The 19,858-nt window shown below is 36.5% G+C and overlaps 1 protein-coding gene and 1 long non-coding RNA gene across 2 annotated transcripts in view; one reads left to right on the top strand and one right to left on the bottom strand.

Moving 5' to 3' along the window:
* The window catches only part of LOC120523461, a 60,258-nt gene extending 60,062 nt beyond the window's left edge, over positions 1 to 196 (top strand). Inside the window, exon 3 of the long non-coding RNA XR_005632632.1 lies at positions 69 to 196. This is a non-coding gene — a long non-coding RNA (uncharacterized LOC120523461). The remainder of the gene's footprint in view (positions 1 to 68) is intronic.
* nalcn (sodium leak channel, non-selective) overlaps positions 1 to 19,858 on the bottom strand; it is an 828,408-nt gene that overhangs the window by 653,287 nt on the left and 155,263 nt on the right. The window contains exons 5-7 of the mRNA XM_039744792.1: positions 8,331 to 8,414; positions 8,076 to 8,215; positions 6,087 to 6,215 (exon numbers count right to left, since the gene is read on the bottom strand). Coding sequence (XP_039600726.1) covers positions 6,087 to 6,215; positions 8,076 to 8,215; positions 8,331 to 8,414 — 353 coding nt within the window. The remainder of the gene's footprint in view (positions 1 to 6,086; positions 6,216 to 8,075; positions 8,216 to 8,330; positions 8,415 to 19,858) is intronic.

Genomic DNA, 19,858 nt, shown 5'->3' with positions numbered 1-19,858 from the left:
AGAAGCCGTAAAAAATGGTATAAAGTTGGCTACTTTGCCTTTACCTCTCTCTCAATTCATCTTGTCAGGAAGAGAAGCCCATGATCAAGACAACTCTGTCTCGGCAGCCATACTGAAACAGACGTGTGGTCTATTTCAATACTTCATTTAAAGGCTACATGGTAGCAAAGCAAGCAAGCAAGTCTGAAGATAAGTCCAGAACCCCGTATGGATGCAAGATGCACTGTAACTTGGGCTGAAACAGTCAGGTTTACCAATATTCACATTGTATTCTGTTTCCTTTATATTTTTGGGCATATTGTCAATAATACATCATTAAATGTATAACTTAACTCCTGCCTGTTCCTTTACTCTGTCTAATTATCTGAGCTTACAGGTGTATAGGGGAAGGGAGGAGGTACTGCTAAAGTATCTGACCACACAGTTGTAAAGGTATAGAATATAAGACAATTTATTCAGTCAACACAATAAAAAAATTAAAAGGGAAAACAGGGTCACTATTAATGGCCCTACATGATAAAACACACCTTCATTTCTCCTCATAATTTATACTTCTTAGTCCTGGTATCAGCTTAGTTGCTCTTCTTTGGACTTTGTCTACAGGTGCTATGTCATTTTTTCTAATATGGAGACTAAAACTATACACAGTACTCCAAGTGATGCTTCACTAGTGCATTATATAACTTAACCTCCCTTGACCTGTACGCCACACATCATGATATACTGCATAACATGTAATTCTATTAGCCTTCTTAATCTCTTTTCTACACTATCCAGATAGACATAATGATATTTTTCATGAGGTGTACTTTAAAGTTTCTGACTCTGCATTGAGTATTCATTTCTACGCCCTATGTGTAATACCTTATATTAACTTAAATTTTTGTCTGCTATTCAAGTTCACATGTAACAATTTAGCTAATTCTACATCATCTGTACTTCCACCTAATTTGTTATCATTTGTAAATCTTAACTAGCTTACTGATATTCTTCTCTAGATTGTTTAGTAATGCCAGCACCGATCCCTGAATGATGGCACTTTTAACATTATTATTGCCCTTGTTGCCGCCGAAGTATACGGCGATATCAAGCACGGGTAAAAGGGATAATATTCCCTAGCCCCCATTTTTTGGTAATTTCCCTGTTGTTTCAGAGATTTTTGAAAAGTATGTGCCAAGGGTTTATATATGTACTCGATAATTTCCTTAAGTGCTTGAATTAAATGTTTTCTGGTCCTGGTCATTTGTTAAATTCTATCTTATTAAATCTAAGCAGTACTTCCCCATCTACAATTTATAGATCCCTTAATGCAGCCATACTCGTTTGTGTTACTTTTGGGAGGTTATCTAATTCTTTACACATATAAATGTCAATAAAATATAAGTTTAAAGCAGTTGCGATTTCACTGTTTTTATATTCTAGCTCACCTTCACCATTTTTAATACACTGAACCTCCTCTTTGACTATTTATTACTACTTAAATATTTAAATAATCTCTTTGGGTCACCTTCAGCCTTCTTTGTAATATTTCCCCCAAAATGTTTTGTAGTTTTTCTCATTTTCTTTGTGACTGTTGCTCTCATGCTTCCATATGCCCTGTGCTGGAGTTTTTGATCTTATATGCTTATATAGCTTTTCCTCTCCTTTGTAACTTAATTTTGATCTCCTTATCTGTCCACCTTGGAGTATTCTTTAATTTCTTACTGCTTTTAAATTTTGGGATGTACTTGTCCTGGATTACGTGTAAAACAAAACAAAATGTTTGCTCTAGTAAAATTAAATGTAACTGTTTAGTTTCTGTTACACACTCTGCCAAAACATCCTAATGGCTCAATCACCATTGCCCCTTCAATTCTATCCTGACTTGCATAAAAACAGTGCATAAAACAGTTACTGATTATGTCTAAAAATGACTGTTTCTAAGTTACAGTATTTATAAGGCAGTTCCAGTGTTAATATTTGGGTAATTAAAGTATTCATGAATATTCTATCACTCTCTAAATTTGCTGTTTTAATATTATTAAATGTAAATTGAAACTATTAAAGAGGTACATTAAAACTATTTGACACTGCTTGGCATAGCATAAGTCAGCCTCACCTTTCAGGTCCAAACTGGCACAATTGACAAGGGACCAGGCACTGTACTTTCCCTGGCAGACGATGGGTGGAGAGGAAAAGTTCCTAGCATATATCTCACAACTGCTACGGGTCACCTAATATAATTTTACCACAGCAGGAATGCCTCGCTGTCGTGTGGTGCCATTTCCTGGATGGATCCCATTTTGAAATCTACATGGACAACTGGGCTCTGACCTGGGCTTTCAGCTGCCCAAATAAATCCCCTTGGTATGTCAAGGGGTACTGAACCAGCAATTAAAGGTATGTTACTGTAAGGACTATGCTAAAGTTGCTTCCAATGCACTCTTTTCAAGTGCATAAACCACAATCAGCAGTGAGTCTGCAGTGGTCAAAACTCTCCCTTAAAATGAAGAACAATGTACAGGCTCTGTTCATCAGTCCTGCATGCACGGGGTTAGGGCAAGGCTCTAGGGAGAGGTCTTGTTGCAGACATCATAAAGAACTTCAGGGAGCATTACATGTTGCTTGCCAGTTAAAAAGTGAAGCTACCAGTATCAGTCAGTAGTACCCAAGCTATATGTGCTCCAGTTCCTACAGTATTATAGCATGATGAGTTGCTATCTTGGCTAAAATAAAAAAAAAAAAACTCTTTTAAGATCCTCAAGGTGATATGGTAGCTGACAGTACACAAAGATGTCTAGTCCTACATCGCAGGATGAGACATATGGCAACAAGATCCTGCCTGGAGTTTTTACTGTAAAACAACAACATGTCACATCCACAACACCAGGGGAACAAGTTGGTATGGATCTTATAAGACTATTTCCCTACAGTAAGGACAGAAAAGTTATGCTAGTGATTATTGGTTTCTACACCAAATAAGTAGAGCTGGCCCTACTTGATAAAGTCACAGCTCTGAGGATTGTGCTAACATGATGAGATCTTAATCCTATGGGTGTGCCAAAGAATATAATCATAGATGGGAGGTTGTACAGTAGTTTACAGATTTGCTAGCACAAGAAATGAGGAGTTATGCATAGAGACACTGCTGCATAGCACAGTCAAGCCATCACAATGAACAAGTGAACTGGACCCTCAAGACTAATATCATCAGAGACCACCATCAGGACTGGTCAGACTGGAAGCTGGAGCTCTGGTTTGCTTTAAGCACCCTAGTACATGAAGTAACAAGGGAGACCCCTGCAATTTTAGCTTTTGATTGGCAGTTATTAGGTTCATTTGAAAGATTTATCTGCCATAATTCTCCTCACCCTGACATATCCATTCCCTAACATCTACAAAAGTTCCACTCTCTATTGCAGTAGGTTGATCAGAGAATGAAGGCAGCATAGGTCTGACAATGTAAGTTACACAATTGTAGACATAAGTCTTTTTAGTGCTTTATCAGATGCACCCCTTCTCCAAAACCAAAGAGAAATTACACTATATTTAAGTGATATACATCAATAACTTTCTGATCTAATGATGCTGTTTTTTCCAAGGCAACTTCAAGAGATTAATAAATTAGTACTCACTTATTCTCACTTATAAAGTGTTTTTTGAAAAATTCATTAAAAAGTAGCTTGCATGTTACATACATTAAAAAGTTTTTCTTTAATCTCTGAGATTCATTGTTTTCAGAAAACTCACCCAGGAACAAATTTATCACTTGTCAACACATGGTTTCAGGGAGAACAGACAGTATGATGCATCTACTTTAGCATAAATTACTATAATTACACAGCAGTTTACAAGTTGAAGCAAACCAAATTCAATTCATGTATAGCAGTGGTTTTCAAGTTCAGTCCTGGGGGTACGCATAGCTGTAGGTTTTTATTCCAACCTATTTCAAAATCAGTGTGTTATTCTTACTTGTAGTTGATCTCATTGTATAGTAATATGGCCAAGATATATTTCTAACAAGTTAAAAATATTTGTATTATTTTGCTATAACATAAATTCTTACATTTCTTTTGCTGTTTTCTTTTTAATGTACCATTTTCTCCTTTTATTGTATCAAAATGATGCTGCTAAACAATAAGCAGTGCAGAGAGTGTTGTAAACAACATTGAATGCTAAAGGGGAACATTACAGCACTACCTTTTTCACTTGTCTGCTGATTAAAGAACGTTTCTCACTATTGACCACACCAGTGGATGAAGCAATTGCCCCCTGAGCATTCAATGTTTTCAACATTTAGTTGCAACAAAGGGGGAAAACTCTATTAAAAATAATTAATTATTTTAAAAGAAAAGGGAAAAGGTTGGTGTTTTATTTTGGCAAAAATACTCTAACAAATTCTGAAATGTTTATAAGAGATTATAAAAGGTTAACTCAATAAAAAATGAAGCCAATTAAATGTAAAAAATAATGGGCAGATTGTGAATGTGGATGGAATAAAAGCTGTGCAAGCACAGAGGTGTTTCAGGGCTGAACCAGAGAACAATTCTTGTACAGTATTATGTCTTTTATCGAGTGGGGCTTTCAGTTTGCTTCCCAAAAACTGGGTATTGCATTCTGAGAAAAGTACCAAGCAGTAATCAATTAACTGTTTCCACATTTCAATTTGTCTTATATCTTTCTGTTTTCTTTTATGAAGAATTGTGCTCTTACTGCCAGAAGAATTTCTGCTGCAATGGGCCCTTGAGCAGGGCCCTTAATCTGAAAATTGTTCCAGGGGTGCTGTACAATGGTTATCCTTGCACTCTGACCCCCATACTTTTTGCAAAGAGACAATTTCCCCTCAGGGTTTAATAAAGTATATCACCAGTCTCCCTCCACACTCTTAGCATATGCAACAAATAAGATGCATGTTAGTGCACTCCATTCTTGGCTTTAGCACACACTTAGAGTAGCTAATTAGAATAGGTTGTGGAAGGGATACATTATTTTTATACATGTGCAGGTATTTCTAAGAGACCTAAGTAAAGCAATCAAATGAATAAATGTATTTATCTCTGAACATCATGCAATCCCATGACATTGATGGAGAGAAAATAATAATTGACCTAGCTGTGACAACTCAGTTAAATAATGTCAATATAATGACATTAAATAATGTCAAAATTATTAAAGAGTCAATATTTTGTCATTATTTAACTTAGTTAGAATCACCATTAGTTTTATTGAATCAGCCCACAATCTAGGCATTATGTTTCTCACTAGCATGTCATTTAAAGTGCACATTACAAAACTATCCAAAACATATTTTTTCCATCTTAAGAATGTTGGAAAATTAAGGCATTTATTAAATATGCAGGATACTGAGAAATTAATTGATGCATTTATTTATAGTAGGATTGACTGCTACAATGTGGTGCTCACTGGATTATCAAATAGTTCCTTATTCAGCTGTCCGTTAATTCAAAATACTGCTACAAAAAGTATTGCAATAAAAAGAAAATACAAACACATACCTCCAGTTCTTAAGTCCTTACACTGGCTACCGGTTAAGGGTAGAGCAGATTTCAAAATACTACTTTTAACATATAAAGCCTTAAATGGCCAAGGCCCTGCTTACTTATCTGAACTTATCATTACTTACAAACCAGAAAGCACATTCAGATGTCAAGATGCTTATGATTCCAAGGATTAACAAAATAACAGTGGGAGATTGAGCTTTAATTTACAGGGCACCTAAAGCTGTGGAATGGTCTGCCTGCTACTATAAGGTGTACCCTTTCAGTTTCAGCTTTCAAATCTCAGCTGAACACTCACTACTTCAGTTTAGCATACCCCGAGTAGAGCTGCTGATTAGCTGTACATACTGCATCTCTGTTAGAATGTTTGATGTGGGACATGTTCCAAAACATTTTGACCAGAACTCTTTTAAACACAAATTAAGCAATCAAAATCTGAAAACCAAACAAAAAACTGAAAAAGAAAATTCAAAAATGAAAATAAAAGAAACAATAATTCTGTTCCACTCTTTACAGCATGGGGGTAGGTTGTACTCCACATGTTTCAAACCAAAGTCATGTTAGTGAACTAATAAATATTCCACTTACCCAGGTTGTGTGTCATTTGTCACACAGTGGTAAGTAAATGTTCCAAACATTTGAACTCCTAAAATTCCATATAGCAGTAGAAAAAAAAGGAGGAATATGGAGACACTCCAAATTTGCTCCCCAGAACGCCTACAAAGAAGAATAATGAAATAGATTGTTTAAAGGAATCAAATGTATTCATTTTTTTTAACTTTACTTACAATATCAAATATAGCATTGTTAAAAAGTATTTACTCTATTTAATCTACTTTAGATTTTCTAAATTATTATTTTCACAGTTAATTTGCTTAGACTTTTTTGCAACTTATAGAAGTTTATTGAGAAAAGTCCGAGAGAAAAAAAGGAAGTTTATTTCCTTCATCATTTGGCAGGGGCTGAAAGTTCAAAAATAAAAACTACTTTATGATACATGATTCATTTTCTCCCTTTGTGGATCTCCAGCTGTAAAAGATGATGCGGCAGGCTAGTCCATTTACCAAAATTTCATTGCAGCAACTCAAAATAGTACTCAGTAGTTTGTATGGCCCCCACATTTTTGTATGCATGCCTGACAACATCGGTGCATGCTCCTAATGAGACGACGGATGGTGTCCTGGGGAATCTCTTCCCAGATCTGGACTAGGGAATCACTGAGCTCCTGAACAGTCTGAGATACAACCTGGTGGCATGGGGGCCAGTCAATGGTTTCAATTCCTTCAACCTCCAGGAACTGCCTGCATACTCTCGCCACAAAAAGCTGGGCATTGTCATGCAGCAGCAGGAACCCAGGACCCACTGCACCAGCATAGGGTCTGACAATGAGTCCAAGGATTTCATCCCAATACCTAATAGCAGTCAATGTGCAGTTGTCTGGCCTGTAGAGGTGTGTGTGTCCCTCCATGGATGTACCTCCCCAGACCATCACTGACCCACCACCAAACCAGTTATGCTGAACAATGTTACAGACAGCATAACGTTCTCCACAGCTTCCTGTGTAACCTCTGTAGGGTCCAGGTATCGCCTCAAGCCACCAGTAGTGACACTGACTGTAGCCAAATGCCAAGTTAGTGAAAAACAATTCAGAAAAGACGAGGAAGGAAAAATGTCAGTGTCCTCCACCTGTTAAACCATTCCTGTTTTGGGCGTCATCTCATTGTTGCCCTCTAGTGCATCTGTTGTTAATTTCATTAACACCACAGCAGCTGAAACTGAGTAACAACCCCTTCTGCTACTTAACTGACCACATCAATATCCCAGAAGTTTCACTGACTTAATGTTATACTCTGAATTAAAAGTTTTCCTTTAATTTTTTTGAGCAGTATGGGAGGAGTAGTAATTGGTCATTAAAAAGCTGGTACGGCGCTGGGAAAAGTCCATCGCAGATGAAAGTGACTATGTAGAAAAGTGACTTCATTTAAAGAATTAAGTGACTTAATTCACTTAAAGTGAATATATATATATATATATTCACCCCAGCTTATTAGTAGGCATAGCCTTTCATGAATTCCTAAATAAAAAACTGTATGCAACAACTATTTCTGGAAATTAATCATGTTTATCTAATGAGCATAATTTTCAGATTTAAAAACTATTTGAGTACAATCACACAAAAATCACTCCTCTACAAGAATATAATTGGATACAATAGGTTTAAACATAAATTAATTAATGGTTTATTCGTCCTAAAAAATGCCAAATTAGTGTGCCACTCCTCTTCTGCACTGAATAGCCTTAGCAGGTCACTGTTATCTTATTGTAAAGAGCTTTAGAATAGGTTTAGAATCTGTTAGGATTATATTGACAAAATATTGATAAAGTGCAGTTTGGTTCACAAAACTTCCACTAATGAAGCTTTAAACCTCAGAAAAGTTCTATCATTAGAAATAATATCACTTAAAAGCATTGATTTAAACCTACATGAATACAATGGAGTTTAATAGTTACAATCAAAAACTGTACTTAATAACAATTTCATTGAAGCCTCTGTATTTGTGATCTCAAGACACTTACTTTAAAATGTTTGTTATTCTTGTTCGAGGAAGTTCAAATCGAAAGTAAATCCGAAAAGCACGAATCATTATAAGTGCCCTTGGGATTCGCAGCATTCCCCATGGTGACATTTGATCTACTATTTCAGCTATTTCAAATACCTAAAATAAAAATCAGAGTTTATTTTGAAAAAGACATTTCTGAGAGAAAAAACAATCACATAAGAAACAGATGAATAAAAAAGGAAGAATTTAGAAAATGCATCTGTGTAGTTACCTGTAAGACTAGTGAGACCCACAAGCAAAACACCATGAATCCATCAAAAACACACCATCGATCCTTTACATATGAATTATCACCCTGAAAAAAGAATAATTTAGATAAGAATATGGCAAATGCATTGCATTTTAAATACGTTTAAATTACACTACAAGGGGCTTTGAAAATGTCTAATCTTTTTATCAACTGAAAAAATCAGCTATATGTTTTAAAATATATGCAGAGCTTCTCAGCCTTTAATATTATTTTAGAAGTTTTGATGTGAGGACTTATTTATAGGTTTAAGTGCAGCAATGTTGCTAGATTCTAAACACACTTACTCTTACTTTTTTTGAATTGTGCGAGTGACAGAAGCAGGGATGGACACCACTCTTAACCACCTATCAGTTGTCTTCACATTTTTTACAGATATGGCAGCCTTTAACCAGTGCCACACTGCTTACTCCCACTTCTACCATCACTGCTACCTGGTACTCATCCAGGCACAAGGAGCTTTCAGGATCTTTGGTCATTTATCAGGGAGGTTGTACACAGACAATACAAAGCAAGCAATCGCATTAGAGCTTTCATAGTACTTTTTAATGTAGTAGAACTTATAGTAACATTGTCAAGTGCATGTAACATAGTGAAATTCTTATTTGCATGTGACATGCTTATATGGAGGCTTGTTAAAATATTACATTTTCCTTCTTGAATAAATATATTGCATAATGTAATCATGCTGCATATTACAAATAATACTTATTAATGGAAGAAATCAAAACCTATTATGATACAAAATACATTAAAGAAAAAATGCTTTTAAAGAAAAAACTCATCCAATTTTAGTCAATAAAAATAAAAATAATTTTCTGTGAAACCAATACTTTCATGATTTCTTTACAACACTTTATTCTCCATCCATCCATCCATCATCCAACCCGCTATATCCTAACTACAGAGTCACGGGGGTCTGCTGGAGCCAATCCCAGCCAACACAGGGCGCAAGGCAGGAAACAAACCCCAGACAGGGCACGCACAAACACACACACCACGCACACACAAATAAAATATCATTTATATTAAAAAGATTTTTCACTTTACAATATAGACATTTTCTACAGTTTCATTTTTATTTTATATAACCTCACCATCAGTATTGTACATGCTTCCAGTGGAAGGCATTATATTAACAGCAAAGAGACAGCAACAGCACATATGTAGTTTTCACGAATCATACTACTCATTAAATCCTTGTTTTTAATTACCATGTGACACTTTTCTTTGCTTGCAAAATAAAATTTCTAGAAGAAATAAATCCTTTATTACTAACTTAATATGGGGTAGAAAACTGAGTTTTGTGAATGAAACAGGTGTCCTTAAGCAACTTCCAAAAGAAAAAATAAATGGCAACGAAGCTGCAGTTATAAAAAAGGATGTCTTTATTAACAAAATAAAGGATAAAAGAAAAAAATGAACATAAAGTACAAGAAAGTACTGATAAACACATGCAGCTTCTCTGGGCCTACCTCAGCATTTTTGAACTTCTGTCTGTCTGTTACCATGGCTAATCTACTTGCCCATCAATAAGTAACACATGCATCCATCAGTTCTTAAAACACCTTTTGTAACCTTATTTTTGCATAATGCACTATATTACTCGGTTCTGTCTACCATACTGTAAGCTCAATGAGCATACAACATTAAAGAGCTATCAAGCCTCAGCTAGGATTTGCATCCATTGTCATCTCTGAAGCCCCTTACAAGGTCAAGAGCACCGTCTGGAACTCCTGGAGATGTCTTCATAGAACTACTCCTTCAAGTCCCAGGGGTCTTTGTACATTCCTAAACCCTAGGTCACATTTTAAAGGGCCAGGCAATGGCCATCGTAATACTGAGCAGGGAGAAATGCATAATGTATTAAGTCACCTTATGGACATCTATCAGACTGGTGGACTTCATGTATGTTCCAGACTGAAAACAGTGTTCTGCTGGTTGCATGTGGGGCCCAAACCATTTGGTGGCACATGTCAGCCCAAAGTGACAGGTTCACAAGCTGCCTTAGTAAATAGCTACCTATTACTAGAGAATCTTAGCAAAACATGTGTTAGTAGCCGCTGGCATATTAACCTGCTGTGTTGTTTGAATTAACTGGTTTTGAAAATGGATATATGGGTAGAAGGAAGGATTCTGAATTATGTCTTAGCATCTTTGAGGTCTAGTGTTTTGTTTTATCAAATATATTTATATCTATACTAATAAAAGACAAAGCCCTCACTCACTCACTCATCACTAATTCTCCAACTTCCCTTGTAGGTAGAAGGCTGAAATTTGGCAGGCTCATTCCTTACAGCTTACTTACAAAAGTTGGGCAGGTTTCATTTTCGAAATTCTATGTGTAGTGGTCATAACTGGAACCTATTTTTTTCCATATACTGTAATGGACTTTAGCTCGATGGTCGTGGGGGGCAGAGCTGCGTGTCACATCATCACATCTCCCATGTAATCACGTGAACTGACTGTGAACGCAGTATGTAGAAAAGAAGGAAGAACTCCCAAAGAGCGCTGAAGAAAAACGACGAATACTTTATTCGCGAGATACAAGTTTAATGAGAAGACACGAGGTATAAACGAGACTTTGGATCATTTTGTAACGGAGTTAAAATTGCTGTAGCGAGAAACTTTTAAGTGCCGGGTCTTAGCTAACATTAAATAAAGCCGTGGACATCGCAACATCACACAAGAGAGCAGCTCACGTGAACTGACTGAACGCAGTACGAGTGATTACTTCCATGCATCAAACCTGTTCAAAAAACGCATTACACAATGGACAAGGTAGGAAAAGAATATGCTCTGAGCTGAGCTCCACAGCTAACGTGGTCTTGCGGAAGCAACTTCGTCACACTGCCACCAAATACTCACAGAAAAATCCACAAGTTAATACACATGCTGTCTCTAGAGTTTCTCCACACTCAATGTATGATCTCCCATTTCTATTCAGATGCCTCCAATTTCCAGTAAGGCTCTGCTTTGCGATGAGAAGTAATAAGTCTCAGGGACAGACCCTACAAAAGGTTGCCATTGATTTCAGGCAAGATTGCTTTTCTGCTGGACAACTATACGTTGCATTCTCAAGAGTGAGCTTGCGCAGCTTCGTCATATTACAATCAGAGTGCTGAACTGACAACGTGATATATAAAGAGAACTATAATAATCATAATAGATGAACAATAAAACAGCGGAGAACCCGTGGATTAAATAAAAAGGCAGCTTCCTTGGCAAAGCAAGGAAACAGGATGGCTTTATATGTCGTTCGTTAATAAAACAGCGGAGAAGCTTTGTAAAGGCCTGTTCACAAAAAACCAGCAGAGCACCTTACTTGTATATGAGCAGGCAGTCAGCTAAAAAAGGTAATCAATAAATATCTATAATCATAATAAATGAACAAAAAATAGCGGACAAGCCGCTGATTAAATAAAGGAAATGGGTACCTGAACAGTAAAGTAAGTCTCGAACAGCTACACAATAACTATAACAATCGTAATAAATGAACAATAAAACATTACAGAACCGCGAAGCAAGGAGAAACGACGGCTTTATATGGCGTTCGTTTATAAAGCAGCGGAGAAGCTGTGTGAAGGCAGCTACACAAAAAAAACAGCAGAGCACCACACTCTGAATGTATTCCTGGCATCACCGTTATACCCTCTGATCTCCCATTTCAATTCAAATGCCTCAAATTTCCAGTAAGGCTCGCTTCGCGATGACAATTAATAAGTCCCAGGGACAGACCCTACAAAAAGTTGCCATTGATTTGAGGCAACATTGCTTTTCTCCTGGACAACTATACGTTGCATTCTCAAAAGTAATCTCAGTGCACACTTGGTCATATTACAACCGGAGTGCTGAACTGACAAAATGCTAAACAAAGAGATCCTTAACAGATAGTTATTGGTATATTTTCCCTCAGTTTAAAAAGGTTTTCTTTTCTTCTTAATAAAAATTTAAAAGCAGTTCTTCGTTGCTGCGGCGGCTGATTTTGCTATATACAGTATATATATATATATATATATATATATATATATATATATATATATCTATACTAATAAAAGGCAAAGCCCTCACTCACTCACTCACTCACTCACTGACTCATCACTAATTCTCCAACTTCCCGTGTGGGTGGAAGGCTGAAATTTGGCAGGTTCATTCCTTACAAAAGTTGGGCAGGTTTTATATCGAAATTCTACGCGTAATGGTCATAACTGGAAGCAGTTTTCTCCATTTACTGTAATGGAGATGAGCTTCAACGCCGGGGCGGAGTTTCGTGACATCATCACGCCTCCCACGTAATCACGCAGTACATAGAAAACCAGGAAGACCTCAAAAAGCGCTGAAGAAAACATGCATTATATAATTGAGAAGGCAGCTAAACAATAAGAAGCGAAAGTGACATATACAACCATATTCATGAGTTCTGCTACTGAAACAAAGCACATGTAAACCTACACTTTAAATTAAGTTCATAGACAGGCTGCGCTGGCGTTTGTAATTTAGTGCCTGCCCATATAAGGCCGTCCGTCAGCGGCAATCCAATAGCAAACTGCCACGGGTAAATATTCACGGGTGAAGGACTGTGCTTATGGAGAGGAAGATGAGATGGTCAGGGTGGTGTTTGACACAAACTCAGCTTAAACTGCGAGAGAGTTTTAAGTGCCAGGACTAAGGTAACATTAAATACAGCCATGGACATAGCAGGAGATGGCACCAGCACAGCTGGGAACCTTCGATGCATGTACACCGAGCGGCTCACGGAACTGACGCAGTGCACAGATAAAAGCAACAGTTCCAAAGAGCTGAACAAAACCGAATTACACAATTGAAAAGGCAGCAAAAATATGAAGCGCCTCATACATACAAGCATATTCATAAATCCAACTACTGCGAAACAAAGCACACGTTGGAAAAAGTCAATGTCCCGCTAAAGGAAGACAGTGTAAAAACCCGTGCATGCAGTGTGTCAGGTCTCAGATAAAGAAGAAGACGAGCTGTTTATTGATGCAGTAAGAAACGAATCGATGAATGAAACCTGTCATCTTTACAACGATTGACAAACACGGAATGTAACTTGAACACAACACATCCTACAAATACGAACCTGATTGAAAGAAATAATGATAATCAAATCCTTGATGACAGCAACACTCAGTAACACTCACAAAACAAATACTGTATATTGACAGTCATGTTACGCTATTTTTAAAATGTTCCCTTTTCTTTTCTAGCTTTTTAACACACTACTTCTCGCTGCGATACTGGGTATATATATATGTATATATATATAACCCGATCTACATACTCGAATAATGGATACTTTATTCGCCATCAATGATTGTTTTGGTAAAGCCATACTCAGTGTATTCATTAGATGAACGGTAAAAAGTAAGGCGAGGGAGGATGCAGGCTGTAGTGCGTCAACTCTATCTGAATTGCGCGATCACATTTGAAAAAATATATCTTTTCAAGTTCTATTTAGTCCATATGTGTCAAACTCAAGGGCAGGGCCACATCCGCCCGGCGTAATTATATCCGCCCGAGATCATTTTATATACTGTATTATTGTTATTAATGCCCGGTATATGAAGCGCTGGTAACACAATAAACTACAGATCCCATAATGCAGCGCTTCAGCTGCCTTGCCGAACAATTACCGCGTTAATCAAGTCTACCTTATGATGCTGCAAGTTATTGCGGCTAGCTCACACGATGCTGAAGAGAAAAGTTGATTCTGAAAATAGAGCCTTTAAAACCGATGGGAGGCTGAGTATATGTTTACTGAACCCGTGTGTCTCATTTGTGGAGCTAATGTGGCTGTAATTACAGAATTTCATCTAAGACGGCATTATAACAAAACATCAGGGTAACCTGAAAGACCTGAATGCAATGCAGAAGATACAGAAAGCAGAAGAATTAAATAAGAATCTGACACTTCAGCGGACGTTTTACCGTGCACAATCACAAAGTGATTTCAATTGAGCTGCTTTTATGGGAGACACAACCACTTGCCCCACTTTCCCTGTTGCCAAGTAATGTTAAACCAAGTCGTCACTACGGTGTTCCCAAATCGCACTTTGCTGATAAACTGAGCGCACTGAGTTTGCACGGCGCTTTGGTGACTTTGAAGAACAAAAAGTCCGTCTACATGCGGCTCGAACCTTGTGCATGTTTGGTAGCACATATCTGTGTGAGAAGCTCTTCTCAGTGATAAAGACTAACAAAACAGCACACAGGAGTCGCCTCACTGATGAGCACCTGCAATCCATCCTGAGAATCTCCACAACACAGAACCTCACACCAAACAGAAATGAACTTGTTGCCAAAAAAAGATGCCAGGCGTCCAGCTCTAAAATGACATATGAGCAAAGACAACTGAATGATTTGATTTGTTATTGCTGAAAGGAACACATTTTATTTATATTTCCAGGTTTTGTTATGCAGCATGTTCATATTTGAATTTGTATAATTTTGACAGGATATATTTTTATGGAGAGCAAAATCTTTTGGGATATTTAAAATCTAAGTTTATTTTTTATATAAAATTACATAAGAGTAAAGAAATTTGAATGTTTGTTCTTTTAATGTTTACTTTATTTCTAACTTGTATAATTTAGACAGGATATATTTTTATGGAGAGCAAAATATTATAAGTTGTTTAAGGTTTGAGTTGATTTATTCAGGAATAATATTCCTGTCTGTTTTACCATTCCTACCAAAGATATTTCTGTCGACTAAATAAAAATTCCTTCTATTTAAAATTTAAATAGAACTTGAACAAATACGATAGTTCATAATATCCACGCAGACTTGCACGTAAGAGCGGGTGTCATCCGTTTTAACAAACAGCGTATTGCACTGATACGAAATAGCTGTGTGTGTATATATGTAGATATGTATGTATATGTATATATATGTATTTGTGTGTATGTATGTATGTGTGTATGCATATGTATGTGTATATATGTAGATATATATATGTGTATGTATATATGTGTATATGTATAGATATGTATATATATATGTTTGTGTGTGTGTGTAAATAAATAAATATATATACATGTATATATATGTGTGTATATATATATATATATATATATATATATGACAACAACACTCATCACTCACAACAGTGACAAAACAATTACATTGACAATCATGTTACGTTATTTTCAAAATGTTTCCTTTTCTTTTCATTGCTTCTTTAACACACTACTTCTCCGCTCGCTGCTGGTATTTTGCTAGTATATATATATATGTATATATGTATGTGTATATATATATATATATGTAGATATGTATATATATATATATATATATGTATATGTGTATATATATATATGTGTATGTGTATATATATATGTATATATGTATATGTGTGTGTGTATGTATGTATGTGTATACAGTATATATGTTGATATGTGTATATATATGTACTGTATATATATGTAGATGTGTATAAGTATATATATATATATAGATACAGTACAGGCCAAAGCCAACATAGCCAACATTTTTATAAAACCATTTCAGGTGACTACCTGTTGAAGCTCATCGAGAGAATGCCAAGTGTGTGCAAAGCAGTAATCAGAGCAAAGGGTGGCTATTTTGAAGAAACTAGAATATAAAGTTTTCAGTTATTTCACCTTTTTGTGTTAAGTACATAACTCCACATGTGTTCATTCATAGTTTTGATGCCTTCAGTGTGAATCTACCAATGTAAATGGTCATGAAAACACATTGAATGAGTAGGTGTGTCCAAACTTTTGGCCTGTACTGTATGTGTATATGTAAATATGTTTATATGTGTGTGTGTCTGTGTGTGTATATATATATATATATATATATATGACAGCAACACTCATAACAGTGACAAAACAATTACATTGACAATCATGTTACGTTATTTTTAAAATGTTTCCTTTTCTTTTTCATAACTTCTTTAACACACTACTTCTCCGCTGCGAAACGCGGGTATTTTGCTAGTTAATATAATACACATTATCCAAAAACAACCAGTGTGTTGTTACGCATTGGACTTAATGTTTGTAATGCTTTGCCATGGTGCATACTTAGCAAGGAAACAAATAAATCCCACTTGATCAATCATTGTTTAATTATTTTATTTTAATTATTCACTAATTCCAATATAATGCCAAGTTCTTTCCCAACAGCACTGGCACTAAGTAAAACCTATTGGAGGGAATCTGAATTTATGAGGGGGCATTGACATTTAATTGAAATGGATTTGTTATAATTAACAATGTTAAACTTTTCTTTCACTTTCAGTCCCAATAAACACTACAGTAACAACAAATACTCCATACTAAACTGTAGTAATATAAAATCACTTACGTTTTGTTATATAATTAACTGATACATCATTATAATAATAACACTATGTTCAAATATTCCACTTCACCTGTCTTAACAAAGTCGGCTTATCAGAACAAGCAAAGTGTGGTGAGAGGAGTTGTGGTATTGTATGAGGAAGTCAGGAGTGGCAGAGAAGTACGTAAGAGTTGTAAAGGATATGTACAAGGGAAGTGTGACCATGGTGAGATCTGTGGTAGGAGTGATGGATGCATTCAAGGTGGAGGTGGGATTACATCAGGGATCGGCTCTGAGCCCTTTCTTATTTGCAATGGTGATGGACAGGTTGACAGACGAGATTAGACAGGAGTTCCTGTGGACTACGATGTTTGCTGATGACATTATGATCTGTAATGATAGTAGGGAGCAGGTTGGCGAGACCCTGGAGAGGTGGAGATATGCTCTAGAGAGGAGAGGAATCAAGGTCAGTAGGAACAAGACAGAATACATGTATGTAAATGAGAGGGAGGTCAGTGCAATGGTGAGGATGCAAGAAGTAGAGTTGGCGAAGGTGGATGAGTTTAAATACTTGGGATCAACAGTACACAGAAATGGGGATTGTGGAAGAGAGGTGACAAAGAGAGTGCAGGGAGGGTGGAATGGGTGGAGAAGAGTGTCAGGAGTGATTTGTGACAGACAGATATCAGCAAGAGTGAAAGGAAAGGTCTACAGGACGGTAGTGAGATCAGCTATGTTATATGGGTTGGAGACGGTGGCACTGACCAGAAAGCAGGAGACAGACCTGGAGGTGGCAGAATTAAAGATGCTAAGATTTGCATTGGGTGTAACAAGGATGGATATGATTAGAAATGAGTACATTAGAGGGTCAGCTCAAGTTGGACGGTTGGGAGACAAAGTCAGAGAGACGAGATTGCATTGGTTTGGACATGTGCAGAGGAGAGATGCTGAGTATATTGGGAGAAGGATGCTAAGGATAGAGCTGCCAGGGAAGAGAAAAAGTGGAAGGCCTAAGAGACGGTTTATGGATGTGGCGAGAGAGGACATGCAGGTGATGGATGTAACAGAACAAGATGCAGAGGAAAGAAAGATATGGAAGAAGATGATCCGCTGTGGCAACCCTTAATGGAAGCAGCCATAAGAAGAAGAAGAAGAAGAAGATGGAGGAATACATTGATTAGCAGTAAAAAAGGCAAAACCATGATATTAAAAACATTAGCATTAAATCCAAAATAAGAAACAAGAATCTTGGTCAAAACCTAAAACAAAAGTCAGAAATTGGTAATGTTAAGACTGAGAAACTTTTAGAAAGAATGATCTGAAATATGGTTTTGAATCCACAACTCAGATAAAAACGTGAATTGATGGATGACATTTTATCCTATTGTGTTGTACCTGAAGGTTGTGATCTCTGAGGACATTGATGGACAAAACAGTCCAAAAAATCTGATGACTCTTTAATCAATTGGAATATCCAAAAATAAACAAGAAATTCATATTTAGGAGTTTGAAAACCCCCAAAAGGTATATATGATTTTAGGATCATTTGGAAATAACAATTAGAAAATTAAAACAACACCAAAGACCCTAACATCCATCTTCTCATTCCTTGCCACTTAAGCCTAAAGAGGTGTTCAGTGCAACTCTTTTTATTCAGCTACAGCACCCGTGGTTTGGCTCACACCTGCAAATACTCACCTGCAGGTTTCTCAAAAGTCAGAGTCACCATACTATTTATATTAATGTAAGATAAATGCACTATACCTGAAATATCCACAGCAAGCGTGAAATGAAAGTTCTTTTGTTTGTTAAACAATAAAGACTCAAAACAACTTTGAAATCACAAGTTGACAAATTATGCAAATTATTATTCTAATACCACAAAATCTACTGTTTTTATTCCTACTAGGGGCTCCAAACCCTGCTCGCTTCGCTCGCCCACCCCCGGGTTTGGCTTACTGGATATACAATTTAAAGAGAGAGTTATTTTCATGGGAATTGTTACATATGCATTATTTTCACTTTTACTTTAAAACATTTGTAAAACAATACTTGTCCTTTATTTCCTGTCCTGGGCGTGGTTACATCTCTTGATAATAGAGAGATTTGCAGTTTTAAAATAAATGAATAAAAGACTGAATAGAATGAGTGCCTAGGCTACCCTGAATTCAAACTGTTAAATAAGTGATAGTGTTGAAACATTCTTTTGTCTAAAACTGGGAGGACGTGACAGTAATAGTAAAGAGCACTGAGTGATTTATAATACCATTTATGCTAACATTTTAGAGACCCCCATTTAATTTTTAGGCTTTCAGGGTTCCAAACTGGTTAACTTGGGACTTCAGATCTCCACACTACCTAAAGGATCTGCCAAATTTTGCACCTTAGATTGTAGATATTTGGATGAGCATGTCTTGTATCCTTTCCAGTGCCAATTCCTTCTTTCTGCCTGATGCCAACTGGATAGGATCCTGTATCCCATGAGTCTATGAGTACATTAAATGGGTATAGAAAAATACATAAATAACTAATTTTAATTGTTGTGAACTGTGAGTTAGCCAGCAAAATTACTCATGCTTTTGCCCACTAATCACAAAAATCAATAGTATACAGCCTAAAGGTCATCTTGTGGATGATATTTTTTGTAAAGCACATAAACAGAGACTGTCTAACTTTTAAAACTAACTTTGACTCTGTGTAATGAAATGTAATGAAATTGTAATGAAAAGTGTGGTCTACTGGAAAGTATGAGTTGTACCTAATATAAGGTCACTTGCAAGGCAGGCCTTATGTTGTCAGCCTGTGTCTCAGAATAGGAAAATTATTCTGTTCTTTCATGTGCCCATTCTTAATGTACAGCAAGAAATAAACTCAGTAGACACAAGCTTTCTGGATGGATAAGAGTTTTCAAACAGAAACAGAACGTTTAAATTTAAAGCAAAACTAACAAAACAAGACATAAAGGTCACCTCACAGAAAAGAAATCCTCCAAAGATTCCTTAAACCTGATGTTAAGACAAAGCTAAAGCTGTCAGAAACATAAAACAAAGTCTAAACATAACTAAGAAATTTTTAGAGGGGGTCATAGACCATAGTGGCAAAGCCTACAAATGTCATCATGATTTGCTATCATTTTGACCAGACCTTAAAGGAGTACCCAACCC

The sequence above is a fragment of the Polypterus senegalus genome, chromosome 2, assembly GCF_016835505.1.
Source record: "Polypterus senegalus isolate Bchr_013 chromosome 2, ASM1683550v1, whole genome shotgun sequence".
Classification (NCBI taxonomy): Eukaryota; Metazoa; Chordata; class Cladistia; order Polypteriformes; family Polypteridae; genus Polypterus; species Polypterus senegalus.
This window is presented reverse-complemented; position numbering and strand designations above follow the sequence as displayed.